Source organism: Phaseolus vulgaris, chromosome 6 (genome assembly GCF_051622355.1).
Source record: "Phaseolus vulgaris cultivar YP4 chromosome 6, ASM5162235v1, whole genome shotgun sequence".
In the NCBI taxonomy this organism is placed as follows: Eukaryota; Viridiplantae; Streptophyta; class Magnoliopsida; order Fabales; family Fabaceae; genus Phaseolus; species Phaseolus vulgaris.
Genome location: NC_143503.1, coordinates 13,865,945 through 13,880,541, shown reverse-complemented (window position 1 = coordinate 13,880,541; position 14,597 = coordinate 13,865,945). Strand labels below are relative to the sequence as shown.

At 32.3% G+C, this 14,597-nt stretch overlaps 1 protein-coding gene across 1 annotated transcript; it reads right to left on the bottom strand.

The window, feature by feature from the left end:
• Positions 1-210: 210 nt before the first annotated feature.
• Positions 211-864, bottom strand: LOC150027164 (putative E3 ubiquitin-protein ligase RHC2A). The gene has a single exon (XM_090303834.1). The coding sequence runs from the start codon at positions 862-864 to the stop codon at positions 211-213; it is 654 nt and encodes a 217-aa protein (XP_090159960.1).
• Between the last annotated feature and the right edge of the window lie 13,733 nt (positions 865-14,597).

Genomic DNA, 14,597 nt, shown 5'->3' with positions numbered 1-14,597 from the left:
TAGGAATTAAAACTTTCAGAATTTCTGCACACAAACTAATAGCTTTGGAAATTCTTTGACACTAATATCAACCAATAATCCACTGAATTTAATAAACAAAAATGTATTACAAAATCTTGATAACTACTCTTGCTACAACTCAAGAATCACTAAAGAAACTCTATATGAATTTATCAAACATACTGAAATAGTTTCTGTGTAAGATTGCTGCTAGTTGTCAAGGGTTGGCAAAGAGTAACGACACAAGGGACAGACGCGACTAGTTTTGAGCCATGTGAGAATACAGTGTAGATGAAACTCATGATGGCATGGCATTGTGTAGCACTCGCAGTTGATATTCAACTCTTCTAAGCAGATGCAACAATCATCACTCCCTTCCACCACCGTACATTTCTTCAAGAAGGTCTTTGTTATGGTTTCATTCGACTGATTCATTCTATAAACCTCCCACGATTCTTCCCCAGATGCATCTTCCCCAGCTGCATCAAATCCAAAATCCAATATTATAATTGTCACAAATAAAGGGATGACTTGGTGCTGAGATTCCAAAGGGAGATAATCATCAATGCTACCAACTTCAAACAGTTCTTGAACTGAGGAAACTACCCCTTCTGTTATTTCATCAATGGATTCAATGGAGAAGCTTAAGCCTGACAAAAGTGACTGTAAGAAAGTTTGACCCTCTCGGAAGAAATCATTAGAGGAAATTGATAATGAAGAAAATAGATTTTGCAACCCTTCTGTATCTGTGTCAACTGAGTGATATTCAATTTTGATGTGGAAATTGAAAGTATCACCAGACACAATCGTTGTGTCTTGGTTATCCAACCTCAACACGTTATAGTAGTATCCTTGTGACGGCATTCTTTCTCAGTATGTTATGGAAAACAAAACAAAGTGTACTATTCTGCAAACTTTTCAGAAAGAAATTATTCTCTATATGAGGATGATAGAAAGATCCAATTCATATATATATAGAATGATAAATATATATGATATTAATGAATTAATGCATTAAATCCTAGTCCAAGAATATCTTGATATTTATCTTGAGTATGATTAAATTGTGTATAATAAAGATATATTCTTATTATATTATAAAGAATTAATTTAGGTATTATATATTTTAAAAGAGGATTTTCTTGGGTATGCAAAATGCACGTGGCATCATGATATTGGTATTTTTGTTCAATTAATAAGTAAATCGATTAGATTAATCAATTAATATTCAATCCTAGTTGTTCTTGATTTAATCAATTCAATACAATTAAGGATATATACAATAAGAATACATTTTGATTAAATGAACTATAATTAGAATTCTTGTTAATTATCATCTTTATTTTTTATCGTTACAATAACGTTATGTTATAAATTTTAAAATAATCAGAAGAATTGTTAAATTGTTAAACTAAATATATAATTAAAATAACATTAAAAAACAGTATAATTATTATTTAAAATAAAAAATACATTGATATAGCTATAACTATGTAAAACAATATAAAAATATGAATATAAGAAAGATTATTAACTCATATCTTATATCCTGAGATACAGTTCTAATATGTGTTTGGTATACACTCTTATTCTTTTGATATACCTGAATGAATTAACTCATAAAATTTGTCGTTTTCTATTAAAATATTGTACCCAATTATATAATATCATGATGAGTGGATCTGTCTAATTAGATTGTTATTTGAAGAGAGAAAGTCTTCCTACACTAGTATATACATGAAGTAAGTGTAAATACCCGAATAAAAACATTTTCTTTCTTCTTATATACCATTTTCTTATATGTATCAGAGCACTAATTTTGGTGTGCTCTGACCGTTTCTCCATTTTTATCCGCTAAATAAGAAGTTATGTATGGCAAAGAAGGTACAAGTAACAATAACAAGTCTGATAGAAACCTCGTACAAGCTTCACTGTCGAGTTAGCGTTGCAGGTTTGCTTGCCAATAACTCGTCTATTAATTCGGCTTTTACAAAACCGATTCACAATTTTTCACACACATAAGAGAATAAAAACATCTTTTTTCTTCTTACATACAATTTTTTTATATTTTCAAATATATATTTATCTTCAAAAACTTAATTATCCTAATATATTATATATTTTTTTAAATATGAATTCAATTATACCTATGTTCTAAAGTTGAAATTCAATATTTATTAAAAAGATATTATAAATAATTAAAAGTAAGAATATCAAAATATAAGTTATTTGTCATAAATACAAAATATAATTTATAAATTAAAAAAATTATTCACTATAAATTTTAATTATAACACAATATATATATATAGATGTAGTTATATAATAAATATTTATTTTATACAGTGCATAAAACAAAAATACCTATAGCTAAATATAAAAATTTTCATTTTAAGATTAGGTTCGCCTTTGAATATGGTTGAGTTTAACATAAAATATATACAATTAATTGATTAATTTACGAAAACGGTTTAATTATTTATTAAATTTACTAAAATACTTAAATTTTAAATTTTTTACAAAAATATGTAAATAGTAATTCCAAACACGATTTTAGTTTTAGTCAATATTTCACTTTCAAGTCGCGGTTCAAAGCATGTATTTTTACTATTTTTTATTTTTTTTTTAATTATTTTTAAGTAAGTCGTGTTTAAAGGAATCACTTTAATTTAATTTTTTTTTAGAAATAGTACCAAAAAGAACAAGTTCATATTGTGTTTTATTTTTTATTTTTTAAGGGTGTTTTCACTAGTGCAGAAATCTTAAACAAGGGCTCCTTATTAAGTGCAGTTTTACGAACAGACACATTCGTAAAAAATACGGTGGCATTTTTGAAATTAAGTTCATTTACAAATGCGACTATTTGTAACAACCGCATTCATAAATCAAACGCTATGGTTTACAAATGTGGCTATATTAAAAGCCGTATTTCTAAATCAAGCGTTTTAATTTACAAATGCGATTTTTACTATAGCCGCATTTGTAAATGAAAGCGCTTGATTTATGAATGCGGCTTTTACAAATAGCCGCATTCGTAAACCGTTTTTTACCCTAACTCACTTCAGAAACGCGCCATACACTACTCTTTCTTTCTCCAGAAGCGTTTCGCCATTCATTGTGCTCTCATTTGCGTTTCGCGTTTCGCTGTTCATGAAGCTTTCGTTCCTTCGTGGTATGTTTGTGGTTCTCTTTCAAAGCTTTCGTGCCTTCACCAATGTATTTTTCGTTCATATATACTGTTCATCATACTGTTGCATTGCCTCATTGATACTGTTGCATTGCTTTCGTAGTTCCTTTGTTCTTGCTTGTATGCTCCGTCGTTGTTTTCGCGTCCACCGCCTCTCGTTCGCGTCCACGGCCTCTCGTTCGCTGTCGCCGCCGTGCCACCTTGGGAACGTTGCCTTCACACACAAGATTGGTTGTATTTTTTGAATTTATTTTAATGTTATGAATTTATGGATGATGATCAGACTCCAATCCGACCTCGATCTGGACGAGGCAGCAGAGGACCTACTAGATTGAAGCGTCTCGCATTGAAACGTGCTGCTAGTGAGAAGACATGTGTTGAAATTGATGTCAATACTGGAGTGGCTTTTGGTCCTAAAGCATATGCGTTTATGAGTTATCTTGGAGTTGTTTCTCGTGAAAGGCTCTCCTTTTTGATTAATTCATGGGACGAGCTGTCAGAGGTCGATCGGTACATGATTTGGGAGGATGTTCTGGTAAGCTTTACATTATTATTGTTACCTTATAATGATTTTTAATATTCATTGATTAATTTTAATTTGGTGATGTTATTTTCTAGACAAACTTTGAAATTCCTAATGTGGAACCACTTCGATCAAAGATTATATCCAATATCGGACTTAAATTTTGTCACTTTAAGTCAAGACTGACTTTGAGATATGTTTTTGGCGACCTTAAAGACGAAAATCCATGTTTAAAGTACAAACATATTGATGAAGAGACATGACGTCTTTTTAAAGAAAGTCGTGAAAATGAGGCTTAGATGGTAAGTGAAGTAACTTAACTATTTTTATTTATATAACATTAATAAGTTTTTCTTATTTAATTCACTTTGTTTATTTCAATTATGACAGTATCATCGGAAGAAAGCTCAAAAGATAGCTTTGAAGAATGTTACCTCGCACGTACTCTCTCGTTCGGGGGTATCGAAAACTTGAGCAATCACTGGATAAGGAGCAATCTAGACAGGGGACGTCGTCTGAGAATGTGAAAACAGGGGTCACTTCTCCTCCATCACCACCTTTTCGCCATGTAAAATGGAAGAGGGCTCGAATTAAAAAGTCGGGTGCACCAAGTTCTGAGCAATCCGGGGTTATCATCGAAAAAATTGTAAGTTATTTTAGTTTTTTTTTTCATTTATTACAAAGTATTAATTATATTAAAAATGGATATGATTTTTTTCTCTTGGAGGATTCCTTGGAATCCCAAGGTAATTTTGTTCCTGAAGGTCGTCACGATATCCTAGTTGAAGCAATTAGACGACCCGAGCACTGTGCTCGTGTTCGTGCAACTGCACAACGGGTTGGAATTAAACTATATTTTGGAGTTTCACAATGATAGTCATTCTCCCCCAAAGAGAGCGAAGCTCAAATGAAGACTAATATACGTGAAGAATTAATGGATGAGATGAGAAAGGAGATTGATCGGCTGCGGGTAGAGATGAGAAAGGAGAATGATAGAATGCGACAAGAGTTTCTATCGCAACAACTTTGTGTTGAGCCGATTGAACCCCTTGTTAGTCCCACTCTCAAGAGCACAAAGGGGAGTTGTGCAACATCAGGGGATGATATCATTGGGCAAACGAGGGAATGTGAGCTACTGGTAGCGGCCAACAAGCTTCCTCAGGTGGTGGCCTTTGGAAAAGTCTATGAAGAGGCCACCACCTTACATAACATTCCTCTCTCCCTTGATGTGGCGAAGGTAACAGTTGAAAAAGTACGAGTACCTGATGCTTGTGTTCCACTACCTTCTGATGAGGTAACCACTGTGGCCAATGCATTTCAGACATTCGTTGCCTAACCCAGACACCTCAGTCGATTTATGCCACAATCTCATGTAATAATTTCATTTCATTATATTAATTTATATTTATATTTATATATTACATATAATTTAATACAAATGTTCTTTATTTTGTAGAAACCTCGTCGGAAACCAAGTCCGGAAAAGAAACATGATGTTCCCAGTTGACGATCCCATAGCTTCCTTAGGTCTAGTTACTAGACAGATTGGACAAAATCCTTTTGAAGTTCCCTAGCATGATACGTTTTTTCAAATAAACACTGAACTGCCACTGTTCATGTACAACATAAATTTATTAGAATTTGTAGCTGGGGATCAGGAGCTCAATATAAATATAATTAATTTTTTTATGATGTAAGTATCTTTACCTATATTTCAATTTACTTTATGTTAAATTATTATTGATTATGCTTTAACTAATAACTTGTAGGTTTTTGCATGAAGTTTGTCTCACTGAGGAGAAGGAAAATGTGTATAGATTCTTAGATCCTGCATATACTAATCCCATTGGACCAAAGGCATATGAGACCCAAGCATACATCATTAACACCTTGGAAAAAGAGGGAAAACAAATTTATTTATGCCCTTATATTAATGAGTAAGTTTAATTATATGTAGTCAATTATTACTATTTCATGTTTTAAATATTTACTAACTCTTTTCATGGATGATATAGGCATCATTGGTAGTTACTTGTCTTATCAATGGTTGATAAGACTGTTGTGTGGTTTTGTTCCCTACACAAGAAGATACCCACAAATCTTAAACTTTGTATGTTACTAATTAACCATCTACTAATGGGGTTTTGTATTAACTAGTTCATGACGTTGATATAACATCCTAAATTGTCGATCCAGTTAAGAATAAAGGTTTGTAATTTTTTCTTTCTATTTTCATTGTTTATCAATATACTAACTTTTACTTTTTATTGAATTATCGTGTATTAAACAACCAGGAAGCTATGAATGTGGCTATTACGTTAAGCAATGGATGATTACCATTGTAAGACTAGGCCTTAAAAGTGATTGAAAAAATGTAACATGATATGTTAAATTATTTTTATAATTTTTGAACATATATATATATATATATATATATATATATATATATATATCTTATAAAACTAATTTATGTCAACCTTATTTTGAAATGCAGTTCTTCACGGATGAAGCACCAATGACTTCGGATGCCGTAGCATATGTGAGACATTCTTGATCCACATATTTCATAAATTTTTATAACTCTAGGATAGTTGATCAATAGTGTAGGGATATGTAATTTGATGTGTTTGTAATGTACATTTTGATGATCAATATATATTTGATTCTCTGAATTTATCTGAATTTCTGTATTTTTCTGACTAGGTATATATAATTGAACATATTTATTTTGTATGGGAATTAGCACTAAACAGATTGCACTAAAAAAAACCACTATTTACAAGGGCAACTATTTACCATAGTCGCACTTATAAATCTAACGCAGGATGTACGAATGCGACTATTACCATAACTGCACTTGTAAATGCTAAACCCTTAAACCATCTCACCTGATTCAGAAGCATATACAAATACGGCTACTAGGAATAACCACCCTTATAAATAGTATTTACAAATGCGGCTATATAGCCGCATTCGTATCTCGTTGATTTAGGAATGCGTGTTGATCAAATGCGTCTCTATAGCCGCCATTGTAAATGTAAAATAGCCGCCCTTGTTTAGCATTTCAGCACTAGTGTTTAATACAATTTATGGTTTTGGATATTTTTAATTTTTCTAAATTTATTCTATAAAGCATGTTTTTAGATTTTTTTAATTCTTGATAAATAATTTTTTTATTTAACAATTTTTTTGTTTTAAACTTATATGCTTTTATAATGTTTTTTTAAACTAAATAATTATATTGAATTTAATTTTAAATTAGTATTTTTATTTAATGTAATTCTTGAAATTTTAAAAATAATAAGATTGTATAAAATAAATAAAAATGATTAACACCTAAAGAAAAATAAATTTAATGAAGTGGTAGTTAATTTTTTATAATTATACTTAAGGTAGTAAGGTAAAAAAAAGTATTTTTATGAGAGTCAGTGTCACAAGTTGGCCTTCTAGTTAGGGATGACAACAGGTTTAACTATCTCATCTCTATCATCAAAGTAAAAATTAATCTTCATCTCCATCGTTATTCTCACATCTTTTGGTTATAAAATTTTTGTCTCATCCTCGGGAACATGTATATTGTACATGTGCTTGTACTCGCCCTTTACAATTTCAAATATTAATTAAATAATTATTTTATAAAAATAAAAATCATAGCAAAGGAAACATGATATTATCAAGTATTTAATGTCAAAGGAATACATATTTTCTTTTCTCCAATGTCAAATGTTAAGAAGGAAATTACAATTGTATAAATATCAAATATGAGTATCAAATAATAATTAGATAAAAGTCAAATAATTATATAAAATAGTAAAAATGATCAAATGTATGATCTAGAAATAAGTTACGAAACTAAGGACGAAAAAATAGTTAATACAAAATTTTTAGGTAGTTCTCATTTCTAAGTATGGTGGGTGGAGATTTCTGGGAGAGGAAGGTAAAGGTAGAAGTTGCTCTCTTTGGTGGAAAGATTTGAAAGAGGTATGGTCTTCGGAGGGTTGGGGGAGAAGTTTCGAAGATAGTTTCGAGTGGAAAGTAGGTGAGGGAAGGATATTTACTTCTGGAAGGATAGTTGGTTGAAGGGTGAGGCGTTGAAGAATGTATATCCAAGACTGTTTTCTATTAGTTCTAACAAAGACGCAAAACTGTTGGAGTTTGGTTCTTGCTCTAATGGAAGATGGGTTTCGCAACTAGCTTGGAGAAGGTCGTTCTTCGAATGGGAGAAACCGATGGCGGATCAGTTGAGTCAGCTTCTGCTTGGGGTTGGGGTTGCCCCAGGAGAGGTTGATAGTTGGATTTGGAAGGATGGGGGTCTCCAAACTTTTATAGTTAGTTCTGCCTACAACCTTGTCATGAAGGACAATGAGGCGGATACTTCGCCGCGGTTTTAGTAAGTTATGGAGGTGCAAGGCAGTTCCTTCTACAATGCTTATGGCTTGGAGGGTGTTGGAAAACAAGCTTGCTACTAGGGTAAATCTAAGTATAAGAGGGGTGCAGATAGAAAGGTCGAGGTCTGTATTGTGCGGGAAGGAGGAAGAGTCTTGTAGTCATTTGTTCTTCGGTTGCAGTTTCGCTTGGCGAGTTTGGTGTTTATGCTACAGATGGCTTGGGGTTCTGTTTGTGTCTCACATTGAGCCAAGGTTTAACTTTGATCAATTTAGGTTGAATCTACCTTCTGAGTCGGTTCTTATTGTTTGGAACACAATCTGGGTAAGGGTGGTTAGTGAAATCTGGAGTCACAGCAATCACATAATTTTGAAAAGAGGAGTGGCTGATGGGTCTGAAGTTTTTGCGTTGGTACAAGTAAAAGTTTGGTCTTGAGTCTCTACAAATTCCCGGTTAGTTTCGTTCTCCTTTTCTAATTGGTGTTTGGAACCAATGGAGTGTATGAGGTTAGTTTCTTGAAGTTTATATAGGTTTAGTAAGGGCAAGGTTTTGTTTAGTTAGTTTTTGGTGGTTTGTAGCTGTAATTGGTGTTGAGTACTGTGTATAAGGGTTGAACCACCCCTGAAGTGGTTCTAATTTATTTATTTGTTATTGTCGATAAAAAAAACAAAAAAAAAAACAAATTTTTTAGGTTTTTACCTAATAAATGGAAGATGTTTCAGTAATTTAAAACAAGGACAAAAATGAGGATGAGAATATATATATATACACGCATACCTGTACCCAATTAATGCAAGGATTCCCCGTCAAAACCAGGATGAGTTCAGACAATACATAGGATGGGTTCAATTGCCATCTGCACTTCCAGTTTCTGACTTAACTCATATACTAATTTAAGCTTAGACATTGTCATCATTATTGTTATTATCTTAATGTTCACTTTTTTCATCTTCAGTTTCATGATGGGAAGGTATTTTGGGTGTATAACAATCCATGGATGATATTGGATTATATGTAGACAGTAGTGTCAATGTAGAAGTTGCAAACATATTTGATGTGGGTGAAAAAAGATGTGGTTGCGATGAAAAGATATGATATGTGTATGGACCGTATTGATATGAAAATTGTGCAGTGATGATGGTGATCCACGTATGGAAACATTGAAGGTGGCTGAAAACTAGATTAACCCATTTCTTGTCATGAAGGGTGGTGAATGTTAGAAGAAGATCCAACATGTTGATACGAAGGTTGTGGTTGAGGTAGTTGTGTCTCCTACAATGTGTCATACTATTGAAAAAATAAATGTTAATTGAGTTAGCTAAAAAAATATTATTAAATGTATTTGAAACTGAACTTACATCATCGTCAGATCTTGGACATTGGTGTGATATGTATCAAATAGTGTGTTCAATGTACCATTGCATATATTGATGGCAGAGCCCCCAGCCACACACAACCACATAATTGTTAGAATGGATGACTTTAAATTAGAGGGGGAGGGGGGTGTGAATGGTTTAAAGAGGGTTTTCGCAACCTTTTAAGTCAAGAATGAAATTATCTCAAGAAACAATTATAAGGAATCCAGTTTGCCAAATCACAAAGCTAAAACAACAGCACCTGAAAAACAATCGGTTGTTTCACAGAAACAATCGGTTGTTTATACCAGTATACAAATATCAAAACTGAATTTAAAGAGTTAAGGGAGAGAGAAAGCACACAGATGTTTATATTGGTTCACTCTAAACCCAAAGCTACATCCAATCTTCTCAGAAACCACTGAGGAATTCCACTTAGCAATCAAACCTAGATCACTTACAACACAACCAAGAAAGTGACCTTGATCCCCTCAAGACACACACTTCTCTTGGCCAACACATCAACACTAAGAATGTTGATCTTGATCCCCTCAAGAACACACACCATTTCTCAGTAAACACACAAAGAAACTTGTTCAACAGAATCCAAGGACTATACTTGTTACAGAAGCAAATCTGAAATCAATACAAGCAGAAATACTATCTCACACTATTTGATCAATCTCAATCTCTAAGCAATCTCAACTCTTTGAAAAACTCAAATCTGTTCTTGTTGTTGTTGTAAAACCCCAAATCTGTTTTTACTGAATATATTCAAAGATGTTTGTTATCAAATCTTAACAAACTGTTTATTGCATTTAAAAGATTGGTCAAATCATTAAGGACTGAAGCGTAATCAGTTAAAACATTTAAAGCTCAGTCAAAGCTTAAAACAGTTTTTCTGTTATGGTACCAAAACAAAAAAATTGGTTGTTTCCACGAATCAATTGGTTGTTATAGTTTTAACAACTCAACCATTTGAAAAACAGTTTTCAACCTTTTCTAAAAACACCTAAGTATAAAACAATCGGCTGTTTCGACAAAACAATCGGTTGCTTTTCACTTAGTTTGAAAAACATTTTTCTTTTAAAAAGATTGAGAATGCCTATACTTTGAGGTAAGATGGTATAAAGGAATTTACATTTCAAATTTATTCCTAGTATTCAAATATGTTAAGCATTATCATTTAGGTAAGATGCTTAGAAGTACTTTCTAGTCAAATTAAAGGATCAAAATCATGAATAAAAATTCAAACTTTAAGAATAAAATGATAATACCAATCTCAATTAAGAACAAAATATTATAAATAAACACTACAAGAAAATAACAATTTAGTCACTGAATATAGTGACCGAAATACAGTCGTCGCAAATTGCGACTGAAATAACCACCAATTGTTCTCAATATCAAATCTGCGACCGAAATAACGATTGATAAATTGTTCATGATTTTAGTTAGTTTTGGACCGAAACTGCGATCGAAACTAAAAGTAGCAACAAACGTGGTCGCTAAATCAGTGACTGTATTAAAGAAAATAAAATAGTTAAATGCGCAACCGAATTAGTGACTGAGTACAAAACAATATTAGTTGTATGTTCACTTATATAATAAATTTGATTTTTTTAACTTGTTTACAATATTTTTAATTAGTATGTTTACTTTCTATCTTAATTTATGTATAAGAGTTCATTTTCTATTTAGTTTGATTCAATTTTAGTATTTATAAGCAGGTTTGATTTTTTTAATAAACAGGTCAAAATACTGTTTTAAATAGGTATTAATAATATATATAAAAATAGCCATCAAAATTGATTTGGTGGCTAAATCTATAAAGACGTTGTTTAGCAACCGAAATAGGATCGATCATTGGAATTAAAAAAAAAATATTTAGCCATTGAATTAGCCACCACAATTTTATTGTTTAAATTAATTATTTCAACCCATTAGCGGCTAAAAATGGTGGTCGCTATTACCTTCAGTCGCTAAATTCTTTGAGACTAGGGTTTTTGCTTCTATCTTTATTTGGTGACTATTTTGGTCGCGAATATGCTTAGTGACCAAATTTGGTGGTCGCTAAAAGTGATTTTTTGTAGTGAAATATCACCTCAATATATAAGAGTTTTGAATAGACTATTCCCAATCCAAAAGGGATAACCTAGCCACTCGTATTGACCATTACAAGCATGGAAAGCAAGAAAAGAAGATCCAGGGTGTTTCTCCTTGACGACTGTCTCCTATAGGATTTTCTATCTCTGATTTTCCTCCCTCTAGCCTTTAGAGTTCTTCCTCACGCCCTTTATTTAACCTATTTTGATGTAAGTTAAGTGACATCTCGCTCAGGCGAAGTATTTATTGCTCAAGCAAGTTTAACGAGAATAAAAAAAACAAACTTTGTTCTCAAACTCGCTCAAGTGAGCATGAGCTCTTGGGCGAGTTTGCCCTAGAGGGAAAATTTTCCTCTGGAGTGATCTTGTTTAGGCGAGTCTGTCCGAATTCTTGGGCTTGTTTTTAATGCTCCAACTTTGTCTTTTCTTTTTGTCTTTAACTTTTCCATTCCTCCATTAGCCCTTTATCTTTATCTTCCCCTAGATTCATGAAATTAGCACAAACTTATGAATAAATAATTGTTATTCATCTAGTAATTTAAAAATATGTAAAAAGGTTTAAATTCCTAATGTAAAGATTGAATTATAACTTTATCAATAATTAAAGGCCATAAGTGCCTATCTTTTTGCATGAAATATCACTAAATTATAGTAATTACCATTGATCTAAGTTCAATGGATCAGTACGAATGAATCGTCGAGGGCCAAACGATCCCATCACTCGATTAGCTTGATGGAACTCTATGGTGGCGAAATATATAAGAGGAACAATCAGCTACATAATTATTAAGATTGTCTCATAAAAATCGATTCCTCGCATATTTATAAATTTTTTTGTATCATTACGAACAAATTTTATAAAAAAAATTAATATTTAAAATCTATTCCTAGCATTCAATATGTTAAACATTATCATTTAGGTCAGATGCTTAAAATTACTTTCTAGTCAAATGTAAGGATCAAAATCATGAATATAGATTCAAACTTTAAGAATAAAATGATAATATCCATCACAATCAAGAACAAAATATTATAAAAAATTATCACCTCAATACATAAGAGTTTTGAATAGATTACTCTCAATCCCAAAGGAAAACTTAGCCACCCATATTGGTCATCACAAGCATGGAAAGCAAAAAAATTAGATTCAATGTGTTTCTCCTTGATGATTGCCTCCTCTAGGGTTTTCTATCTCTGATTTTTCTCCCTCTAGCCTCTAGGGTTCTACCTCGCCCTCTATTTAACCTAATTTGATGTAGGTTAAGTGACATCTTGCTTAAGCGAGGTATTGCTTCCTCAAGAGAGTTTCACAAAAATAAAAATAAAAAAAAACTTTGTTATAAAACTCGCTCAAGCGATCACTACAAGAATAATAAGATTTAGCTGCAATAGAAAGCGTGGGTCACACTATTTGTGTAGGTTAAGCCTACACAAAATGAAGAAAAAAAAAATAGTGTCCGTCAAACACACGAAAATTATACACACTACAAGAAAAAAATAATTAGTTTCCACACATTTGTGGGGGCTAAATGTGGATGCATTTTTCGTCGACCAAACCCACGCAAAACGGATGCAAACTTAAAAAAAAAAATATAATAACAAAATTTTAAATTTTTGAAGGTTTAGCCCACGCTATGCCTTTGAAGCTAAGTCCCCACTATGCTTTTGAAGCTAAGTCCCTGCTACTTAAACGTTTTGAAGGTTCAGCCCACGCTATGATTTTAAAATTAAAAATAATAAAATTATAATTAATTTATTTCAAAAATTCTAGTTGTTGAAAGGTGTTGAAGTCGAATATGAGCAGATCCCACAAAATTGCTGAACGAACATTTCTTCCTCCACTCCTTCTTCTTCTTCTTCCTCCACTCCACAAAACTCCGTGATTGTGATCGTGCTCGACCGTGAACGTGCGACCGTGAACATTCATCCTCCACTCCTTCTTCTTCTTTGACCATGATCGTGCTTAGACCGTGTGAACGTGCGACCGTGAACGGTGAGTTTCGCATTTCTTCCTCCATTCCTTCTTCTTCTTTGACGGCCGTTAATGAGTAACCCTAGGTTCTTGATGTAGGTTTCCCATATACTTGCTTTTTTCTTACAATTATGATGTTGATTTGTGTAACCCTAAGATGATTTTTCGAAAATGATTTCTGCTATTTTAATATACCTTTCGAAAATGATTTCTGCTATTTTAATATACCTTCTAAAGTTTGATTGCACTCCAACATTTTTCAGTTTCCACGAAGTTTCAAGAATTGACACTAGCTAACTACCATGGCAATTCAGAGTTTTTGTCCCAAAGCACATTCACAAAAGTAGAAAAAGGGTTTGTGTACTATACATTCATTCATTGACCATTTTGTTTTGAAAGAGATTTTACTACTGTTGTAGGGAAGTGTTTTTTATTTAGATATTTCACTTTTACCATACCTAAATCAGCATGCTTATTGGCCATTTTTAGTCAAAGGTGAATTCAGTTTAACCTTCCTCCTCATGGAGTGGCAATGGTTGTCATCTGTCCATCGCTATTGTGGTTTGAGCGCTGGCTTAATGCTTTACCCTTTCTCACTGAAGTTGTTGTATCGTCATTTTGCCTAGGTGATATACTAAGACACCATCAGAGATTATTGTATAATTATTCAAAAAGAGACTTAGTCACTGGGGTCATTTAGTTTATGGTTAAGTCTATAAAAAGCATTGAGCTAGGCTAAAATCAAGAGAGGAGGTGAAATAAAAGATTTGTTTGATTTCAGAATATAGAAAGTTTTTAGTTACGAACCTTTTTTCATTACCTGTTATGGACCAAATTGACAATTACAAAGGTCCTTCTTTAAGGAAATTAGCAGCACATCTATTCAATGAATATTGGAAAAGTATTTATGATATCAATAGAATGGACAAAAGATTTTAGGAAATGATTTACTGAAAATAAAAAAAATAAAAAAAGTTAGTCTAGACAATTAGATTCCTTTTTTATTCTGAAAAATTAGATAGCCATTTTCTCGTGGTTCTGTTTCATGAGGTTAAAATTAGTGAGTTGT

Excerpts from the sequence above, each read along its gene's own strand:
- LOC150027164 (XM_090303834.1), bottom strand. The coding sequence starts at position 864 with ATGCCGTCACAAGGATACTACTATAACGTGTTGAGGTTGGATAACCAA.